The sequence below is a fragment of the Tiliqua scincoides genome, chromosome 4 (assembly GCF_035046505.1).
Source record: "Tiliqua scincoides isolate rTilSci1 chromosome 4, rTilSci1.hap2, whole genome shotgun sequence".
Taxonomy (NCBI): domain Eukaryota; kingdom Metazoa; phylum Chordata; class Lepidosauria; order Squamata; family Scincidae; genus Tiliqua; species Tiliqua scincoides.
The window spans coordinates 2,086,970-2,108,167 of record NC_089824.1 but is presented as its reverse complement, the minus strand read 5'-3'; the positions used below and the strand labels follow the sequence as shown (position 1 = coordinate 2,108,167).

Genomic DNA, 21,198 nt, shown 5'->3' with positions numbered 1-21,198 from the left:
TAGACCACAACTGCGATACAAGGACATCTGCAAGAAGGATCTGAAGGCCTTAGGAGTGGACCTCAACAGGTGGGAAACCCTGGCCTCTGAGCGGCCCGCTTGGAGGCAGGCTGTGCAGCATGGCCTTTCCCAGTTTGAAGAGACACTTGGCCAACAGTCTGAGGCTAAGAGGCAAAGAAGGAAGGCCCACAGCCAGGGAGACAGACCAGGGTCAGACTGCACTTGCTCCCGTTGTGGAAGAGATTGTCACTCCCGAATCGGCCTTTTCAGCCACACTAGATGCTGTGCCAGAACCACCATTCAGAGCGCGATACCATAGTCTTTCGAGACTGAAGGTTGCCAACTAAAATAATGCCATTGTACAAATAGATGGTAAGGCCACGTCTGGAGTATTGTGTCCAGTTATGGTCACCACATCTCAAAAAGGACATAGTGGAAATGGAAAAGGTGCAAAAGAGAGTGACTAGAACATAAGAACAGCCCCACTGGATCAGGCCATAGGCCCATCTAGTCCAGCTTCCTGTATCTCACAGCAGCCCACCAAATGCCCCAGGGACCACACCAGATAACAAGAGACGTCATCCTGGTGCCCTCCCTTGCATCTGGCATTCTGAAATAGCCCATTTCTAAAATCAGGAGGTTGCGCATACACATCATGGCTTGTACCCCGTAATGATTTTTCCTCCAGAAACTTGTCCAATCCCTTTTTAAAGGCGTCCAGGCCAGATGCCGTCACCACATCCTGTGGCAAGGAGTTCCACAGACCAACCACACGCTGAGCAAAGAAATATTTTCTCTTGTCTGTCCTAACTCTCCCAACACTCAATTTTAGTGGCTGTCCCCTGGTTCTGGTGTTATGTGAGAGTGTAAAGAGCATCTCCCTATCCACTCTGTCCGTCCCCTGCATAATTTTGTATGCCTCAATCATGTCCCCCCTCAGGTGTCTCTTTTCTAGGCTGAAGAGGCCCAAACGCTGTAGCCTTTCCTCATAAGGCAAGTGCCCCAGCCCCGTAATCATCTTAGTTGCTCTCTATTGCACCTTTTCCATTTCCACTATGTGGAATTTTTTGAGATGCGGCGACCAGACTAAGATGATTTCTGGGCTGGGGCACCTTCATTATGAGGAAAGTCTACAGTGTTTAGGACTCTTCAGTCTAGAAAAAAGGTGCCTGAGGGGGAAACATGATTGAGACATACAAAATTATGCAGGGGGTGGAAAGAGGGGTGATCTTTTCCCTCTCATACAAAACCAGAACCAGGGGACTTCCACTAAAACTGTTGGGAGTTAGGACAAAAGAAAATATTTATTTACCAAGTGTGTAATTAGTCTGTGGAAATCCTTGCCAGAGGATGTAGTGATGGCATCTGGCTTGGATGCCTTTAAGAGGGGATTGGACAGATTTCTGGAGGAAAAGTCCATCACAGGTTACAAGCCATTAATGGGTATGTGCAACCTTTTGATTGTAGAAGTGGGCTACCTCAGATCGCTAGATGCAAGGGAGTGCACCAGGATACAGTTATTCGTTGTCTTGAGTGTTGTTCCCTAAGGCATCTGATGGGCCACTGTGAGATACAGGAAGCTGGACTACGGAACTCCTTGCAACAGGATGTGGTGATGGCGTCTGGCCTGGACGCTTTTAAAAGGGGATTGGACAAATATCTGGAGGAAAAATCCATTATGGGTTACAAGCCATGATGTGCATGTACAACCTCCTGATTTTAGAAATGGGTTATGTCAGAATGCCAGATGCAAGGGAGGGCACCAGGATGAGGTCTCTTGTTATCTGGTGTGCTCCCTGGGGCATTTGGTGGGCCGCTGTGAGATACAGGAAGCTGGACTAGATGGGCCTCTGGCCTGATCCAGTGGGGCTCTTCTTATGTTCCCACAGTGATCCACTTGGGAAGCCCATATGTAAGAGAAAAAGACATGCCTCTCTCCAAAGGTGTCACCAGGGTTTGCGTCACCCAGTATGAGAGCTCACTGAGTCACCCTCCCCATGATGGACCTCCTCCTGTACCAGACCATACAAAATAAATTACAATACCATACACACAGCCTAATTGCAGTGGCATCACTAGGATTGGTGTCACCCCCATACACTTTATTTTACTAAACAACAGTACAGGTCATCCATCAAGTCAATAAGCTACAAAAAAGGCAGTAGCCAACTTGATGACAGTTGCACAACTGAATAGAGTTCTAGTATTAGCTCTGATACATGGAAATGAGAGCTGACTCTTACAACATCTGATTGGTTCCCTGCTGAGTCATAACATGTCATTGGTTCTTGGAACAATCAATCTCAATGGTCAGCTCTGAGTTAAAGAAATCCAGCTCTTATTACATAAAGCAACTGTATTCCTTTTCTACTTATTTGGCCATAATTTATTTATTTATTAGATTTGTATTCTGCCTTTCTCCCCGAAGGGCACCCAATGTTTTGATAGAATACAGATATTTCAACATGTTTTATTTTATTACAGTTTGCATTAATTTCCCATTGAAAGATCTATAACATGATGGTATTTTTAATAAATACCAAGGTTTTCACAATTTTAGCTGCTAGCAATGTCACCCCCCTGAGGATGTCATCTGGTGTGGCCCCCCCATTGCTACGCCACTGGTTTGTCTTCATCTGGAACCAGCTAAGACAAAGTACTCCAGCCAGCCCGCTGCCTGGGATTGGCATGCAACAGGCAATGGGACATCCCAGCCCAGCTGAACCAGATCAAGAGGCTAGCGGGAGTGTCCAACATGTCCACTCCCTGTGCTGCATTGTAGGTAAATGAACCAAATTCCTGGGACAGCAAGAACAAGAATAGGGATGCTATTCAGTCAATTACAGCAGGAAATTGGTTTCGTTTGCCACTTTTTTCAATCTCCTTGCCAACCCAACCCACCCCCACTGCTTGATTGTTTTAATCCTCTGCCTTTTCCATTATAGCCCGCAAGCGAGTTCGTGGCAGCGGCAAGATTTGAACTGAGAACACTGTAATTCATTGCCCAGTTTCCTAGCCATTACTCTACAGCAACTACATTCTCCAAGTAAAAGTAACCTGTACAACAGCCTATGTGAAAAATGCACCAGAACATGGTTTGCCTCAATTGCAATTGCATACTTCAATGTTTCTCAAACTGTGAGTTGGGACCCACTAGGTGAGTTATGAGCCAATTTCAGGTGGGTCCCCATTCAGTTCAATATTTTATTTTTTAATATATTAGACTTGATGCTACCATGGTACGTGACTGCATTTGGGAAAATGTTACAGACCTGTACTTTTAACAAGCTACTACGTATATCCTTTTTACAATGAGAATAAATGGGACTTACTCCTGGGTAAGTGTGGGTAGGATTGCAATCTAGGTTTGTTAGAAATTTTCCTGCTTGACAATGTCACTTCTGGTCATGACATCACTTCCAGTGGGTCCTGACAGATTCTCATTCTAAAAAGTGGGTCCCGGTGCTAAATGTGTGAGAACCACTGGCATACTTTAAAGGTACAGGATGGACACATGAGGAATCGTGCCCAAATACACATCTGCAATTGAACTGTGCACAATTTTCCCTCTCCCTCAAACAACTAGTGCTGAACTCTGCATCATTTTACTAGTTTCACTCCAATATCTAAGCATTTAGCAGAAGTCATCTGTTCAGTCTCACAACCCAAAGTGATGTAAAACCCAGTCACAGGCAGCCTAATAGTAATTAAATTCCTGCACGACAACACAGTGGTGCTGGTGCAGCTTCCCTGTGTCCTGTGGAGGACTTTTGGCCACTGGAAAACATTAGTTCCCTTGCCCCAGTGGAACTCCCAGCAGTCACCCTGTGTCAACTTGGACCTGCACCAGCACGATTGTTGGTGCAAGCCTGTATACCCTAGGAAGGCGGATCAGGCCTGGGAAGGGGGTCAGAATTTAGTATGAACCACTGCCACTAAACCTGCCTCCCAGGCCTAATCTGCCCTCCTCTCTGCCCTGTTGCACCAGCTCCCTGCCTTGTTTCGCCTTACCTGCTCCGGTGGCTCTTCGGTCATTTGGTGCACAGGAGGCCACAGGGGCCTGGCAATATGCACCAGGGAAAGCTGCTTTGTGACTACCATAAAGCAGCCTCTGCCAGCACCCAGCTGGCATAAGACTGGGTCATGAATCAGTCTCTCACCATGTTACAATTCTCCAACACTCCTCTCCCCAGGGCCATAATCCTAATCCAATGAGGCCATCAACAGCACTTGATCCAATTCTCTGTCCAAATCTCATGCCTGTTTGTAGGGCACTGCTCTCCTCAAAAGCAGACACACCAAACACTTCAGTTTCTCTTGGATTAACTGACTTTTATTCAGAATCCAGGACTCTCCATATATCTTTACCTCCTCTTCCTTCTGCCCTCAAGGGGATTAGATCTCCTGCAAGATTTTGAATCAACATATTGAGTGCTTCCTCTCAGCACCTTCATGAAAGAGGCCAAAACAGTCTTGTAATTGGATCAGTCAGCTTTTCTTCATCTCGGGACTCCCCCTGACAAAATCCAGGACAAAAACAAGGCAGTCACTCTGCTAGGCCCTAAATAAGAGATGTTCTAAAATAGAAGTAGAAAAAACAAAGCAAACAAGAACCACCCCGGGGAGCGTTGCATGCACCAGACAGAGCATTCAAAAAAAAAAAAGGGGTGGGTGGGACTTGGCATTCATTTTTTGATGCCAAGTGCACATTGGCCACTTTGTACCACCTGCCCTGTTCTACTTTCTCCCCTCTCTCTGCTGCCACCTGCCTGCCTTCTCCTCTGTGATCGCTGCAGAGCTGCTTCCACTTGCTGGAAGGTGGAATGCAGGGCTATCCCACCCATGTTAAGGAGAGACAACAGACATCTTTGTGCTGCTGGGCGGCTGTGCTGTCTCTCACCTCTGGCTCTTAAAGCCAGGAGACGGCACATCCAGCCCCCAGCACACATTGCTTGCAAATCTATCCCAGGTGTATCTTTTGCTTGCGGAAGCACCAGGACAGGCAGACAGAATCACCCCACTGCTGTATGGCAGGCGCAATAGAGGATTTGGCAGGTAAGTGACAGAAGGCGAGAGGGGAGGACCCATTGTGCCTGACTGCCTTCATGCGAGTGGGGCTATAAACTGAAATAATCCAGGCTATTGTGGCGGCAGAGGTTTGTGGTCCAGGTGGCATCCGCCCTGTTTGCGCTCAACAGCATCTGCTGGAGCTCACTGCTGGCTCGAGAGAACTTCTCCTCATCCACAGAGCCATTGAGGAGGTTGGAGGAGGTGGGGGGCCATGGCAGGTCCTCCCCATAGCAGTCCACAGGATAGGGGTAGATGACCAGCTGCAGGTCCAGGAGGCCCGCTGTCCTGTGGAGCAGGTTCTTCAGTCCCTTGGTCGAGATGGGGTTGCCAAAGATGCCCAGATAACGAAGCCGCACACAGCAGCAGAGGGCAGGGAGAAGGAAGCTCAGGTGCGTGTCCATCAGGCGGCACTCCATGATGTCCAGGTGGAGCAGAGTAGAAGAGGCCGCAGTGATAAGGCCCTGGAAAGGCTGGAGAAGGCAGTCAGAGAGGTTGTTTCCACTGAAGTCCAGCTTCTTCAGAGCAGGGGTGTGGAGGCTTTGAGAAAGGTAGGCAAGGTCATTGGGCAGCAGGTAGCAAAAGGCCAACTCCAGGCTCTCCAAGGGGTTTTTCAAGTCTCTGTGGATGCAGGAAGTGACATCGTTACAGACTCTGGACATCCTCTATTCCTTCTACTCCTGTAATGTCTCTCTTCTCCCACAATTTACATGAGCTTTTACAGCTCTTTTCACTGAAAGGGGACACAGGCCACCATTTACCCTGTGGCAGAAATCAAGAGGAGCTGGGGGTGGGAGTTGGAATGACTCCCCTACACAACAGATTCTATAGCCAGCGCTCACTGGACAACTTGCATGCCACAAACACTGGCTGTGGAAACCACTGCACATCATGTGCTTTCAGGTGGCCTAAATGAACTTGCTTCCCATACCCGGGAAAATGGAATAGCCCAATCATATATCAGAGAAGGCTGGCATATCCCAATGTCAAGGCACAGGAAGCAGCCAGCTTGTTGAAACCAAGCAGGTCTAGATCCAATCAGTGCCTGGATGGGAGAATGCCTGAGAAATCCCAAGGATGCTCCCTTATGTTTCATCATGAAAGAAGAGCTGGGTATTAAAGTCTCTGTGGTAAGGGGAAGATAGAGTAGCAGCATATACTTCTCATGAGAAAAGTCAGGTTTCTTCCTGTTAAGCCAAGTAGGAATGAAAAAATTACTAAGGAAGAAACTCCCTTCCCCATATACAAGAATGGCGGACTGCTAGAACAACAGAAACCAAAGGGCACATGGGGGGCTTTCAGAAGTTGATGAATGACCTTTGGCATTCTACACTGTTTCTTTTCCTTCCCCAGTATCTACCCATACTCCCTCCTTTACACTCCATTCAATGACCTTCCTTCACTTTCAGCCTCCAATTTCTTTCAAAAATAATAATTCCAGACACAGCCAGCTAATTTCAAAAAAAGTTATAAATTTGTGACTTTTCCTAATCAAACCTCTGCTCTAGAAGACAGATCTCCAACTTTGGGGGTCTGGACAGCATCTCCCCAATGTTAATCTGGCCAGTGAACAGCACACACTGCCAATGCCTGTGGAACACGCAGCTACATTGGAAATAGCTTGCTCTCACACCCACCCTCCAGATGAAGGCCTCTTGAGGCTTTCATATGTTCACACCTGCTTGGATAGCTTACCCCAATAGTTGCCTCAGTTTGCCTGAAAGCCTAGAGGAGCCCAGATTCAACTCCTTGAGGGAGGGGAGGCGGCTGAGCTGGGTAGCAAAATACTGCAGGCTCCCTTCCATGCCCACTGTGAGGCGCCTCACATCAATGTTGCTGTAGGGCAGCTTCAGGCTTGCCAGACTGGTGAACTTGGCCAGGTGTGGAAGGACTACTCTCAGGCCAGAGAGCCCCAGGTTATTGAACCTTAGGTCCACTTGTCGGACGCCAGCAGGATCCAGAAACTCCAGGAGTCCCACGGTACTGGCGATGGAGAGCTCCTCTGCCCGGAAGTCGCGGCACCTCAGCCTCAGCGCATTGCTGCTGTTGATCTGTAGAGCATCTTTTAGGACCACATAGGAGGTGCTGTTAACAAACAGATCCACCCAAACGTCCACTATCGCTGGCTGAGGGGGTTGCAGAATCACAGAGCTGCTGTAGGGGCCTTTCCTCCTCTTGGATGCCCGCCTCATGAACTTGCTCTGTTGCTTGGAGACATCCAGGCAAGCCTTGGCCAGTGTGACTGTTCTGGACCACAAGCTCATGCTTTCAGGGCCCTGCCCTTCATCCTGAAGGCCGGTCATATCTAGAATCTGCAGCTGCTGTCCTTTTCTGTCAGAGAAGCCAAACAAACAAAGCCATTAGAGTAGCAGGACTTAATTCCTACTGCTAAGCCCTGCTAAAAGTCTCCTCTTCCCTGGACTGTCCCATGTCTTGCTACAGGAGCAGACAGTAATATTATACAGAAAACCAGGTGTGGGGCACCAGTGACTGTGGGTGGATAGGTAAAGTGGCTAAGGTGCCATAGCATCTAGGCCATACCACTAGAGCACAGTTCATGGAATCACCTCTAAGCTTCTAGTTCAGGTCACTCAAAACTATTTTCTATCAGCAGTCACCAGTTCCCCAGCTCTTGAGAAGATGACTAACCTATTCTCATAATACACAAACAAATGTCTTTCCCCAAAAATAGTGCTACATGGTTCCCCCCCCCCCCATACAGATCATGTGGCTGCTTTGCAAAAATGTCTGACAAACATTAAAGTTTGCAAACACTACTAGAGCAGGAGTGGGCAAACATTTTGGCAGGAGGGTCACATTATCCCCCTGACATTGTGTCGGGGCCTGGGAAAAAATTTTTTACATTTCAAATCATAATAAATTTGCATAAATGAATACATTTGGAACATAATTCATATGAATGAATGAATTTTACTGAGCTTATTTATAATACAAATATTTCTACACAGCAACACATATCATACTCACCCAAACACAGCAGGTGCAAGTTAACACGGAATAGGGATCTCACAAGCAAAAGAAAAAAGGGGGGGAAGGTTTCTGACTTGCAGGAGACACACTCACCCAGACACAGCAGGAATAAGTTAGAATAAGGATCTCACAAGCTTCTCCCTCCCACTCAGCAGCCCCCCCTGCACAAAACAGAGTGAAGCCAGCTTGTTACCCCCTTCATAGACAGACCCACACTACTCCTTCCTACTCAGCAGGTCCCGCACACCAAAGTAAACAAATGTAGAAGCTACCTGTGACTTTTCCCCCTCAGCGCCCACCCACTTAACCCCCAACACGAAAAACACTCAAGAATTCAACACGTCATTTCTCACCCCCATCCAACGCTTGGCCTCAGCTGTGGCCTCCCCAAACCTAATGGGCGCATTTGTCGGATGGGTGGGGCTTCTGCAGAGCAAGAGCACAAGAGCTGTTCAGGGCCAGCTTTGCGGGTCCCCAGCGCTGCAAATGATCCACAGGCCAGGGTCTGCCCAACCCTATCCTAAAGCAACAAATGTTGAGCAGAAAGTGAGCACTGCAAAAAAAAGACAGACCCCCCCCCCAGCTAGCTTATAACAGTAAGGACCACATCTTCAATTGAAGACAACTTTCAACTTATATTTCAAATAAAATAAAACAAACCTGAAATTCCTAAGGTGACCACTGGGAGCAGCAGAGAAAGTAACAAAGCTGCGGCAAGAGGAGAGGCAGAGGCTCAACAAAAGCCCGCCCCCCCCAACTCCAGTGTCTAGTTGGCTCAAACAGACCAGTTCCCTTTCCACCATCCTATACTCTAGTGCCATTTTGTCTCCTAAGTGACACCTCATCATTCCATGGCTGATGAGAAACCAATCAGAATACTGATCTGCACCAAGCAGCTTTGGACATTTCCCCCTGCCTTTACTTTCAATTTACAAATCTACTTCTGCATACCTAGGGAGTTCCCCAAGTGTGAAGGAGCCAGACCCTTTTCTGGGGGGCAGCCCCATGACTGAGGTCATTATCAGTATATAGATACATCCCACCTATCAGACTGCCTTTTGCAGAGCAAGAACAAGGAGACCTTCTTTCACAATGTGAGACAGTCTTACAGACTCAATGCGGTTCACATATGATAGGTGCTCTAGGACACAACTGGAAATACAAGTCTGCACTCTTGTCAAAGACAGTACAGACATGCCCTGGTACCTGTAGGGTTCCATTTCAGAATGCCCCACCCACCTCTGGTGGTGAGGGAATCTCTGTGAGGGTCTTCTGAGGCCACGTGCATCCACCAATGGCCTCTGCTGGGCTTAGAATGACTCAAAGTCAAAAGAAGTCAGAGCTCCCCTCACCTTCAGGGGGGGTAGTGTGGGGGGTGTTACGAACCCAATTGGATATGTGAAACCGCCGAAATGGGATCTGCACATACAGAGCCCTTCTGTACAACAGAGATGAGGTCCAAATCCAGACTATCCACTACCAAAGCAGTAGTTCCCACATACCTGGAGGACTACCTAAGAATGCACAAGTAACAGAAGCAACAGCTCCTAAGTTCCCTTTGAAAGCAGGGAGAGGAAAGATCCAAATACAACTCCCCAAGAAGCAAATTCCAAAACCACACAGAAAGAGACATACTGCTTGGACATGGAGATGGAATCACAACAGAATAGCACATTGCCCTGTCCTGGCAGTTGGGCTTTTGGAGTACAATGCCATGGCCTACCCTGGATGCGATCAATGCTTGAGAAACTACCGGTAGGAGCACAGCTGGCAGTCCAGCCAACCTTGGTTGAAAGCATCCCATAGCACCACCACTACAGAAGGGAGGGAGTTTCCAATGTGGTAGTTTCAAGGAACTTACTGTGACAGATCAGGAGAGAGATTGTGGTGTTTTTAAGTGCTTAAGCAGAAGCACACAGAAAGCCTTGGTGATATGGCAACGGGCAAACCCTCCCTTGTTACGGCATGCCGACAGGGATGCTAGTTCCCAGGCTGAAGTGTGACAATAGCTGATACAGCACTCTGTGAAGAAGCACCCATTGTTCTCACCCCTGTATGAGATTCTAATGTGGCTTTATCTGTGAACTGAATGTAGCAATGCTGCAAGTGCAATAAAAACGCAGGAGGCTAGTAGAATCAGCTTTTCTCTCTCTCTGCTTTGAATCCAAAAGTCTGTCTCTCGTCTCTTCCTTGGCTCCTTGATTCTTTCCTGCACTTATCCAGCAACCTAGCCCGGGGGCTTGGTTGCTCCCCCAAGGGTCACTGCAACATCTGGTGCCTCGAACAGGGACATCTAATCCTAGAACAGGGACTTCTAGTCTCAGAACAGGAACCTCTAATCCTAGAACAGGGACCCTCTGCAACAATCAGGTATAGTAGACAGGCTGCTTGTCCTCTGGCTACATCCCATTCATTGCTTTGACTTTCTGTTGCTCGAGTTTTAACTTTCAAACCCTCAGAGTGCTTCTGCTTTAGCACTCTCCCTCAGGCAACAAGATAAGAACATAAGAACATAAGAACAGCCCCACTGGATCAGGCCATAGGCCCATCTAGTCCAGCTTCCTGTATCTCACAGCGGCCCACCAAATGCCCCAGGGAGCACACCAGATAACAAGAGACCTCATCCTGGTGCCCTCCCCTACATCTGGCATTCTGACTTAACCCATTCCTATAATCAGGAGGTTGCGCATACACATCATGGCTTGTACCCCATAATGGATTTTTCCTCCAGAAACTCGTCCAATCCCCTTTTAAAGGCGTCTAGGCTAGACGCCAGCACCACATCCTGTGGCAAGGAGTTCCACAGACCGACCACGCGCTGAGTAAAGAAATATTTTCTTTTGTCTGTCCTAACCCGCCCAACACTCAATTTTAGTGGATGTCCCCTCGTTCTGGTATTATGTGAGAGTGTAAAGAGCATCTCCCTATCCACTCTGTCCATCCCCTGCATAATTTTGTATGTCTCAATCATGTCCCCCCTCAAGCGTCTCTTTTCTAGGCTGAAGAGGCCCAAATGCCGTAGCCTTTCCTCATAAGGAAGGTGCCCCAGCCCCGTAATCATCTTAGTCGCTCTCTTTTGCACCTTTTCCATTTCCACTATGTCTTTTTTGAGATGCGGCGACCAGAACTGGACACAATACTCCAGGTGTGGCCTTACCATCGATTTGTACAACGGCATTATAATACTAACCGTTTTGTTCTCAATACCCTTCCTAATTATCCCAAGCATAGAATTGGCCTTCTTCACTGCCGCCGCACATTGGGTCGACACTTTCATCGACCTGTCCACCACCACCCCAAGATCTCTCTCCTGATCTGTCACAGACAGCTCAGAACCCATCAGCCTATATCTAAAGTTTTGATTTTTTGCCCCAATGTGCATGACTTTACACTTACTGACATTGAAGCGCATCTGCCATTTTGCTGCCCATTCTGCCAGTCTGGAGAGATCCTTCTGGAGCTCCTCACAATCACTTCTGGTCTTCACCACTCGGAAAAGTTTGGTGTCGTCTGCAAACTTAGCCACTTCACTGCTCAACCCTGTCTCCAGGTCATTTATGAAGAGGTTGAAAAGCACCGGTCCCAGGACAGATCCTTGGGGCACACCGCTTTTCACCTCTCTCCATTGTGAAAATTGCCCATTGACACCCACTCTCTGCTTCCTGGCCTCCAACCAGTTCTCAATCCACGAGAGGACCTGTCCTCTAATTCCCTGACTGTGGAGTTTTTTCAGCAGCCTTTGGTGAGGGACCGTGTCAAACGCCTTCTGAAAGTCCAGATATATAATGTCCACGGGTTCTCCCGCATCCACATGCCTGTTGACCTTTTCAAAGAATTCTATAAGGTTTGTGAGGCAAGACTTACCCTTACAGAAGCCATGCTGACTCTCCCTCAGCAAGGCCTGTTCGTCTATGTGTTTTGAGATCCTATCTTTGATGAGGCATTCCACCATCTTACCCGGTATAGATGTTAGGCTGACCGGCCTATAGTTTCCCGGGTCCCCCCTCTTTCCCTTTTTAAAAATAGGCGTGACATTTGCTATCCTCCAATCTTCTGGCACCATGGCTGTTTTGAGGGACAAGTTGCATACCTTAGTCAAGAGATCTGCAACTTCATTCTTCAATTCCTTAATAACCCTTGGGTGTATGCCATCAGGGCCCGGTGACTTATTGATCTTTAATTTATCAATGAGGTCTGAAACATCTTCTCTTTTAACCTCTATCTGACTTAACTCCTTGGTTAGGAGGGGCCGTTCGGGCAGCGGTATCTGCCCAAGGTCTTCTGCCGTGAAGACAGATGCAAAGAACTCATTTAATTTCTCTGCCATCTCTAAGTCTCCTTTTATCTCCCCTTTCCCTCCCTCACCATCCAGAGGGCCAACCGCTTCTCTGGCGGGTTTCCTGCTTCTAACATATTTGAAGAAGCTTTTATTATTCCCCTTAATGTTGCTGGCCATGCGTTCCTCATAGTCTCGCTTGGCCTCCCCTATCACCTTCTTACATTTCTTTTGCCACAGTTTATGTTCCTTTTTATTCTCCTCATTAGGACAAGACTTCCATTTACGGAAGGAAGCTTCCTTGCCCTTCACAGCCTCTCTAACTTGGCTGGTTAGCCATGCGGGCACTCTCCTGGATTTAGTGGAACCCTTCTTTCTTTGCGGTATACAACTCTGCTGGGCCTCTATTACTGTTGTTTTAAGCAGCCTCCATGCACTCTGGAGAGATTGGACTCTTTTTACCTTCCCTTTCAACCTCCTTCTAACCAGCCTCCTCATTTGAGGGAAGTCCGCCCGTCGGAAGTCAAGGGTTTTTGTTAGAGATTTGCCTGGTATTCTTCCCCCAACGTGCACGTCAAAACGGATCGCAGCATGATCACTGTTCCCCAATGGCTCAGTAACGTTTACATCCCTAACCAGGTCCTGCGTACCGCACAAAATTAAATCCAGAGTCACCTGTCCTCTGGTGGGCTCCGTGACTAGCTGATCTAAGCCACAGTCATTTAGCACGTCAAGAAATCCGGTTTCCTTATCGTGACCAGAACACAAATTGACCCAGTCAATATGAGGATAATTGAAGTCCCCCATGATTACAACCCTGTCCTTCCTTGTCACCTCCCTGATCTGTTTCCTCATTTCAAGGTCCCCATCAGATTTCTGGTCTGGAGGACGATAGCACACCCCCAGTATTACATCGCTGCTCAAGCCTGGTAATTTAACCCACAGAGATTCTACGGTGGAGTCGGACCCACCTTCAATCTCTACTTTGCTGGATTCTATCCCTTCCTTAACATAAAGGGCCACCCCACCTCCAACACGCCCCTGCCTGTCCCTCCTGTAGAGTTTATAGCCCGGGATTGCGGTATCCCACTGATTCTCCGCATTCCACCAGGTTTCCGTTATGCCCACTATGTCAATATTTTCCCTTGTCACCAGACATTCCAGTTCTCCCACCTTTGCTCGTAGACTTCGGGCATTCGCATAAAAGCATTTATACACGGAATGCCCCAGGATGGGCTGCTTATTCGCTCCTTTGTCCCCGCATCCTCTCATTGTGCCAAACTGTCTATCACATCCCATCTCCCTACCTTTCCCAATTTCTTCTCCTACCCTGCCTTTGTCTAGTTGTTCTCTAACCTCCCCATCCTCATCCCATAGGGATGAGGAGTCCCGAACCGGATGCCCCTCGGCTCCTGTCGGCCTTCCCCCAGGGATCAGTTTAAAAGCTGCTCTGCCACCTTTTTAATGTTATGCGCCAGCAGTCTGGTTCCATTCTGGTTCAAATGGAGCCCGTCCCTCTTGTACAGGCAAGATACAGTCTTGTGTGTCTCCCAGGCAGCCTTGCGTTGCTACATTCGGATTTATTCTGCCTCTCTGACTTTTCACTGCATCTGTTCTTATAAGCATCCTGTCTCTGAAGTCAAGTTGCTTCTCAACGCTATTGTAGCTATACCAGGCGCCCAGACGTGGGGCCAGCTAAGTATAGGAAACAAGCTTCTTTGCTCTTTTCTATATCAAGTAGCCTGTTTCAGGTTGCTTCCCAGTCATTGCTTCATCTGACCCTGGAACAGGGGCCACGCAGATTACAGCCCGCTCACCTCGCCTTGCACAGGTTACAGACGCGTCAATCATCCTTCGGGATCCCAGGTGAGTATGGGTTCCAGCCTTTCGGCTGAACAAGAACATCATCGCAATGACTTACGGTTCCTCCTCCGAAAAGCACAGCATTCTGTTTCCTCGAAGGAGGTCACAGGCTTAGTGCGCATAATTGGAGAACAATGCTCATGGTATCCGGAGGCAGGCACTTTTAGGGTACACAATTGGGAACGTATAGGAGAAACTTTACATAAAGAACCCCAGGCTTCTATTCAAGTTCTTCATTTGTGGCATCTTTGTTTAAATGCTGTCAAAAGCTGCACTCCAAAGCCAGAGCCACCAGGGCAGGAGAGTAACAATGCTCCTTCTAAAAGCCCTTGTATTTCTCCTCCTCCCCCTTCTGCACCAGCTCTGTTAGAGCAAAAAGAACCACCAAACAGTAGACAACCCTCCTTCATGGAAGCCATGGCTCGCCAGGCCATGAAGTTAGAGAATTTAACAGCAGAAGAATCCCTCGAGCTATCCTGGCTCTGTCCTGTGGTGCAGGGTCACGATGCACAAGGACAGGTTACTAGAGTGTGGTAAACTCTTCCTTATTCAGCACTGAAGGAGGTAAGGGTTGCACTCAAGGATTTTGGCATCACAAGCACATATTCCAGAGGGTTGCTAGAAGGAATTGCCAGTGCATACTGTCTAGTTCCTTATGATTGGAAATCTCTCATTCGCATGGTTTTAACTCCTGCACAAAATGCAGTGTGGCTTAATGAGTTTCGCCAAACTTGTGAAATCCACGCTGCACACCTGCACGCACAAAATCCACAAAACAACGTAATTTGGGAACAGCTAGCAGGAGAAGGTCAATTCAGCACTACAGACATGCAGGTACAACTTTGTATTGTATTGGCAACCTTCAGTCTCGAAAGACTATGGTATCGCGCTCTGAAAGGTGGTTCTGGCACAGCGTCTAGTGTGGCTGAAAAGGCCAATCCGGGAGTGACAATCCCTTCCACACCGGGAGCAAGTGCAGTCTGTCCCTGGTCTGTCTCCCTGGCTATGGGCCTTCCTTCTTTGCCTCTTAGCCTCAGACTGTTGGCAAAGTGTCTCTTCAAACTGGGAAAGGCCATGCTGCACAGCCTGCCTCCAAGCGGGCCGCTCAGAGGCCAGGGTTTCCCACTTGTTGAGGTCCATCCCTAAGGCCTTCAGATCCCTCTTGCAGATGTCCTTGTATCGCAGCTGTGGTCTACCTGTAGGGCGCTTTCCTTGCACGAGTTCTCCATAGAGGAGATCCTTTGGGATCCGGCCATCATCCATTCTCACGACATGACCAAGCCAACGCAGGCGTCTCTGTTTCAGCAGTGAATACATGCTAGGGATTCCAGCACGTTCCAGGACTGTGTTGTTTGGAACTTTGTCCTGCCAGGTGATGCCGAGAATGCATCGGAGGCAGCGCATGTGGAAAGCGTTCAGTTTCCTCTCCTGTTGTGAGCGGAGAGTCCATGACTCGCTGCAGTACAGAAGTGTACTCAGGACGCAAGCTCTGTAGACCTGGATCTTGGTATGTTCCGTCAGCTTCTTGTTGGACCAGACTCTCTTTGTGAGTCTGGAAAACGTGGTAGCTGCTTTACCGATGCGCCTGTTTAGCTCGGCATCGAGAGAATGAGTGTCGGAGATCGTTGAGCCAAGGTACACAAAGTCATGGACAACCTCCAGTTCATGCTCAGAGATTGTAATGCAGGGAGGTGAGTCCACATCCTGAACCATGACCTGTGTTTTCTTCAGGCTGATTGTCAGTCCAAAATCTTGGCAGGCCTTGCTAAAACGATCCATGAGCTGCTGGAGATCTTTGGCAGAGTGGGTAGTGACAGCTGCATCGTCGGCAAAGAGGAAGTCACGCAGACATTTCAGCTGGACTTTGGATTTTGCTCTCAGTCTGGAGAGGTTGAAGAGCTTTCCGTCTGATCTGGTCCGGAGATAGATGCCTTCTGTTGCAGTTCCAAAGGCCTGCTTCAGCAGGACAGCGAAGAAAATCCCAAACAAGGTTGGTGCAAGAACACAGCCCTGCTTCACTCCGCTTCGGATGTCAAAAGGGTCTGATGTGGAGCCATCGAAGACAACAGTGCCCTTCATGTCCTTACAACTAGGGGACCAGTATTTAAGTGAAACAGCCAATTGTGCACTACAGGCTTTACATAAAGTCCCTGTAACAGGGATGCCTGGAAAGTCTTTTGCAACAATTAGGCAGGGGGCAGCAGAATCCTACGTGGATTTTGTGAACCGCCTCCAGGAAGCCATTGGCAAGCAAGTGGACAATAATGACAATAATGACAAGTGGACAATAATGAAGCAGCAGAAGAGCTGTTAATGAAACTTGCTATAGACAATGCCAATGAGGACTGCAGAAAGGCACTTCAACCCTTATCAGCAGTCCGGAACTTAACTCTGGCAGACATGATTAGAACTTGCCAGAATATAGGCACCCACAGTCACAAAGCTAGTCTCCTTGCAGCAGCCTTACAGCAGTCAGACGCCCAACTCCCATCCCTAAAGCAATCACAGTGTTCACTGATGGGGGGTAGTTACATACCAAAGTGAAGGTCAGAAAAAAACCACACTTTATAAAGAGAGCAAATTGTACAATCTTTTTTTTAAAGATGTTTATGTAAAGGTAATAACAAAGCTATTCAGGCTTTTAAAAAGTCTCCCTGTTCCCATAGCTTTGACTGATTCTATCCTGTTCCATCAGAATCCCATAGTTTTAATCAAGCCCTTAAGGCCTTTCTGTTTTCATATACAAGTGACTAGCAGATAGTAATATTTTAAATTAGTTGTAATGATTAGATTAGTTAACTATATCAGAAAGGTTTACACAAGGTTATTTCCAGTTCAAAGTTCAGATTCTCACAGAGAGTAAAAAAGATAGCAGTTTAGCAAAAGTTATGTTGCATTTCAAAGGCCAGAGTAAGTCATACAATGGTTATGAGAAATGAAGTCATTGTGATTAAAAGTGCAATGCCATTTGCTGACTGCAGAGAGTATGTGAATTGTATGTGTAAGACAGAACAACAGAATTGTCTCCAGTAAAAAATGTATGTGTTTCAAGGAGAGAACCCCACATTGTAATAACACACATACAAACTTTTCTCTTCTTCTCACTTCTGAATCTCACACACATACTCAATGCTTAGACATAAATCCCTTAAGATGTTGATGTGACTTCACTCACTCTCATTTCTAACTCTAACACTAATTCTAACTTTCACATTCATTCTCAATGCTTAGAAATAATCCCTTGAGATGTTTAAACAACTAAAGGCCTAAGAATGATCACTTCTGCCTGCTCAGTTTGTTTTCAAACCTAAGCATATCTCCTATAACATCTTAGACCTTGCAACACACATACACAGTGCATCTTACAATTTTTCTATTTAAATAATTAAAAAAACGAGGGATATGAGATCATATTTAAGCAACACTTTACAAGGCTCAAGCCTCCCTGTCTTTAACACTAAATGCAAATATAATGTGCTTTTACCCCCCATGTGCTTTTATAGATAATTGCCAGACCCAGAGTAAAAGGGCAAGATTTATTAATAACTTAGCAGCAAGATTCTGCTATTCTGTTTATTTTCACAAAAATGTTTTAAGTGTCAGCACAGTGCGTGAAGATGCGTGGCACTAAAGTTTCCTGAAGACATCCAGTGAACCAAGAATCCCTAATAAAAAGTTCAATGTTATGTTTGTTTTTGCTTTTTATAATTGTGTTAAAAGATAGTCATTTAGCACCCCCCTTAAGGGAGTGCATAGTATGTAACCAAGTTTTTAAACTTTCCCAATGTTTGCATAGCTCATGATGCAATGTCTCATAATGTAAATGTAATTCATGGTGAAATCCCAATGTCCATTTTGCATGGTGTCAAATGACCCCACAATGCCAAATGCTATCTAAAATTTAAATAAAAAGGGGGACAATGTGGTGTTTTTAAGTGCTTAAGCAGAAGCACACAGAAAGCCTTGGTGATATGGCAACGGGCAAACCCTCCCTTGTTACGGCATGCCGACAGGGATGCTAGTTCCCAGGCTGAAGTGTGACAATAGCTGATACAGCACTCTGTGAAGAAGCACCCATTGTTCTCACCCCTGTATGAGATTCTAATGTGGCTTTATCTGAGAACTGAATGTAGCAATGTTGCAAGTACAATAAAAACGCAGGAGGCTAGTAGAATCAGCTTTTCTCTCTCTCTGCTTTGAATCCAAAAGTCTGTCTCTCGTCTCTTCCTTGGCTCCTTGATTCTTTCCTGCACTTATCCAGCAACCTAGCCCGGGGGCTTGGTTGCTCCCCCAAGGGTCACTGCAACAAGAGATCTTGGGGTGGTGGTGGACAGGTCAATGAAAGTATCGACCCAATGTGCGGCAGCAGTGAAGAAGGCCAATTCTACACTTGGGATCATTAGGAAGGGTATTGAGAACAAAACAGCTAATATTATAATGCCGTTGTACAAATCTATGGTAAGGCCACACCTGGAGTATTGTGTCCAGTTCTGGTCGCCGCATCTCAAAAAAGACATAGTGGAAATGGAAAAGGTGCAAAAGAGAGCGACTAAGATGATTACGGGGCTGGGGCACTTTCCTTATGAGGAAAGGCTACGGCGTTTGGGCCTCAGAGACGCCTGAGGGGGGACATGATTGAGGCATACAAAATTATGCAGGGGATGGACAGAGTGGATTGAGAGGTGCTCTTTAAACTCTCACATAACACCAGAACCAGGGGACATCCACTAAAATTGAGTGTTGGAAGAGTTAGGACAGACAAGAGAAAATATTTCTTTATTCAGCGTGTGGTCGGTCTGTGGAACTCCTTGTTGCAGGATGTGGTGATGTCGTCTAGCCTGGATGCCTTTAAAAGGGGATTGGACAAGTTTCTGGAGGAAAAATCCATTATGGGGAACAAGCCATGATGTGTATGCGCAACCTCCTGATTTTAGGAATGGGTTATGTCAGAATGCCAGATGTAGGGGAGAGCACCAGGATGAGGTCTCTTGTTATCTGGTGTGCACCCTGGGGCATTTGGTGGGCCACTGTGAGATACAGGAAGCTGGACTAGATGGGCCTATGGCCTGATCCAGTGGGGCTGTTCTTATGTTCTTACTGACTCACAGCCCAATCCTACCCACACTTTCCTGAGAGTAAGCCCCATTGACTCTAATGGGACTTACTTCTGAGTAGACATGCATAGGATTGGGCTGTGAGGCAGCAACTCCACTCGCACTTACCTGGGAGCACATTCCGCAGTCCAACAGGACTTCTTTCTGAACAGGTGTACACAGGATGGCATTGTTAATATTGTAAGCTCATGCACCCCCCTTGAGAAAACTGGGAGCAGGCGAACTGACAGATACCTCTTTGTGCGGCGCCGATCCTCTAGTTTCTTAATCAGATATGTCACCACTCCCAAAATAACTGTCTGGATGCAGGACTTGTTGGGCTTCTCCCGGATCAAGGCACGTTCGCAGTGCTGACACTTCCGCAAGAGCTTCTGAAAACTGAGGACTGGAAATGGCCAGGTCTGCACCAAGTCTTGCAAGGCCAGAGTCCTCCTGTCCATGAAGGCAGCCTTGAACAGGACCGGATAGAGTTCCTTGGGGAGGAAGCTCAAGGCACTGTGCAGGGTGGCATGGTGGGAGACCACCTTCTGCGCGCAGAGGAACACCAGAGAGTTCATGGCAGCAAATGGAGAACCAGATCCACAGAACTATGGAAACAATGACATTACTTAGATTTCTACCCAGCCTTATCCCAAATGCTCAGTGTAGTAGATTATAACTTATAAGAGCTCCTAGTTCCATTTGCACCAGAAGCTCAGGGTAAGAAATGGCAACTTACAAAGAGACAATCAATATGCTTCATGGTTGAGAAAAAAATCCTGGAGCTTTCAGAGGCACACTCCACTCATAAGCCTGTATGAAGGAGTAAACTGACTAGCTCAGTGCCACTCCAAGAAAGGATGGTCAGGGCTTCTTGGTGATCATAGCAGAAGCAAACATGAAAAATGTTTATAAAAATCATGCAAGGCATGGAGGGAGGGAAACCGCTTTCTCCCATTCCCTCTAGAACTTGGGGATCCTCGGCTCCAGGGTCTGGTAAGTGGGTCGCTTCAGCGGTCACAAACCCGCCCCAGCCTGGCCTGGCAAAGGCAGGTGGCTAGAGCGTCTGAACCGGGGGGGGGGGCTCCTAGGATACCAGGGTGCTACTCCTGGGGGGGGCAGCCCTCGGTACTCACCCTGACCAGAGACCCTGAGGGGCTTCCCTTGGCTGCTCGTGTTGAGGGGCTTCCCCCTGCCCAGACTGATGGACCCCAGCGTCCCCTAGGAGGCCCCCCCCGTTCGGACGCTCTAGCCACCTGCCTTTGCCAGGCCAGGCCGGGTTCGCGGCCGCTGAAGCGACCCACCTACCAGACCCTGGAGCTGAGGAGCCTCCCGCGGCCTCAACAACCGACAGTAGCATAGCTGGAGGGGGGCGGCGCACCCAGTGCCACAGCCGGGCGGGCAAGCGGCCCCTCCCTTCGGAGCCATTCCCGGCCGGGGGGGGGCCAAAACGGAGCCGTACGGGAATTGCTCCGAAGGGAGGGGCCGCTTGCCCGCCCGGCTGAGCAACCCCGCCGGACTGGCTGCACCACCCCCTCCAGCTACGCCACCGCCGGCGACCTCGGTCCACCGACCCCGCGGCCTCCTGCGCCAGCGCCCCTCCCCCAGCCGCCCCCAGGGAGCCTCCCTCTGGTCTCCATAGCAACCTGACCCCGCGGCCTAGCACGGGCCTCCCGCCGGCGCCCCCTCCTTACCCGTATCGCTCACGGGCGTGCTGGGAGGTGCCGGCGCCGTCCTCAGCCCATCCTAACACCCCAGGAAAGCTCCACCCGCCCGCTCCCCTCGCCGGCCACCGTACTTCTGCAGGGCGTGCGCGCATGCGCGAGGCGTCTGCTCGCCCCCGCCCCGCCCCCTCAGCAGGGAGCCGCCGATTGGCCGAGGCGCGCCCGCACGTGGGCTCCTATTGGC

At 48.3% G+C, this 21,198-nt stretch overlaps 1 protein-coding gene across 2 annotated transcripts; it reads right to left on the bottom strand.

Moving 5' to 3' along the window:
• Positions 1–2,080: 2,080 nt before the first annotated feature.
• LRRC14 (leucine rich repeat containing 14) lies at positions 2,081–21,061 on the bottom strand. 2 transcript variants are annotated; one of them, XM_066624350.1, is made up of 4 exons: positions 20,985–21,061; positions 19,546–19,898; positions 6,763–7,398; positions 2,081–5,688 (listed from the first exon to the last, which is right to left on the bottom strand). In XM_066624350.1, the coding sequence occupies exons 2-4, from the start codon at positions 19,866–19,868 to the stop codon at positions 5,118–5,120; spliced, it is 1,530 nt and encodes a 509-aa protein (XP_066480447.1). In that variant the 5' UTR covers positions 19,869–19,898; positions 20,985–21,061; the 3' UTR covers positions 2,081–5,117. The 2 variants fall into 2 exon arrangements, with proteins under 2 accessions (XP_066480447.1, XP_066480446.1); XM_066624349.1 differs by lacking the exon at positions 20,985–21,061 and adding an exon at positions 20,030–20,102.
• Positions 21,062–21,198: the final 137 nt, after the last annotated feature.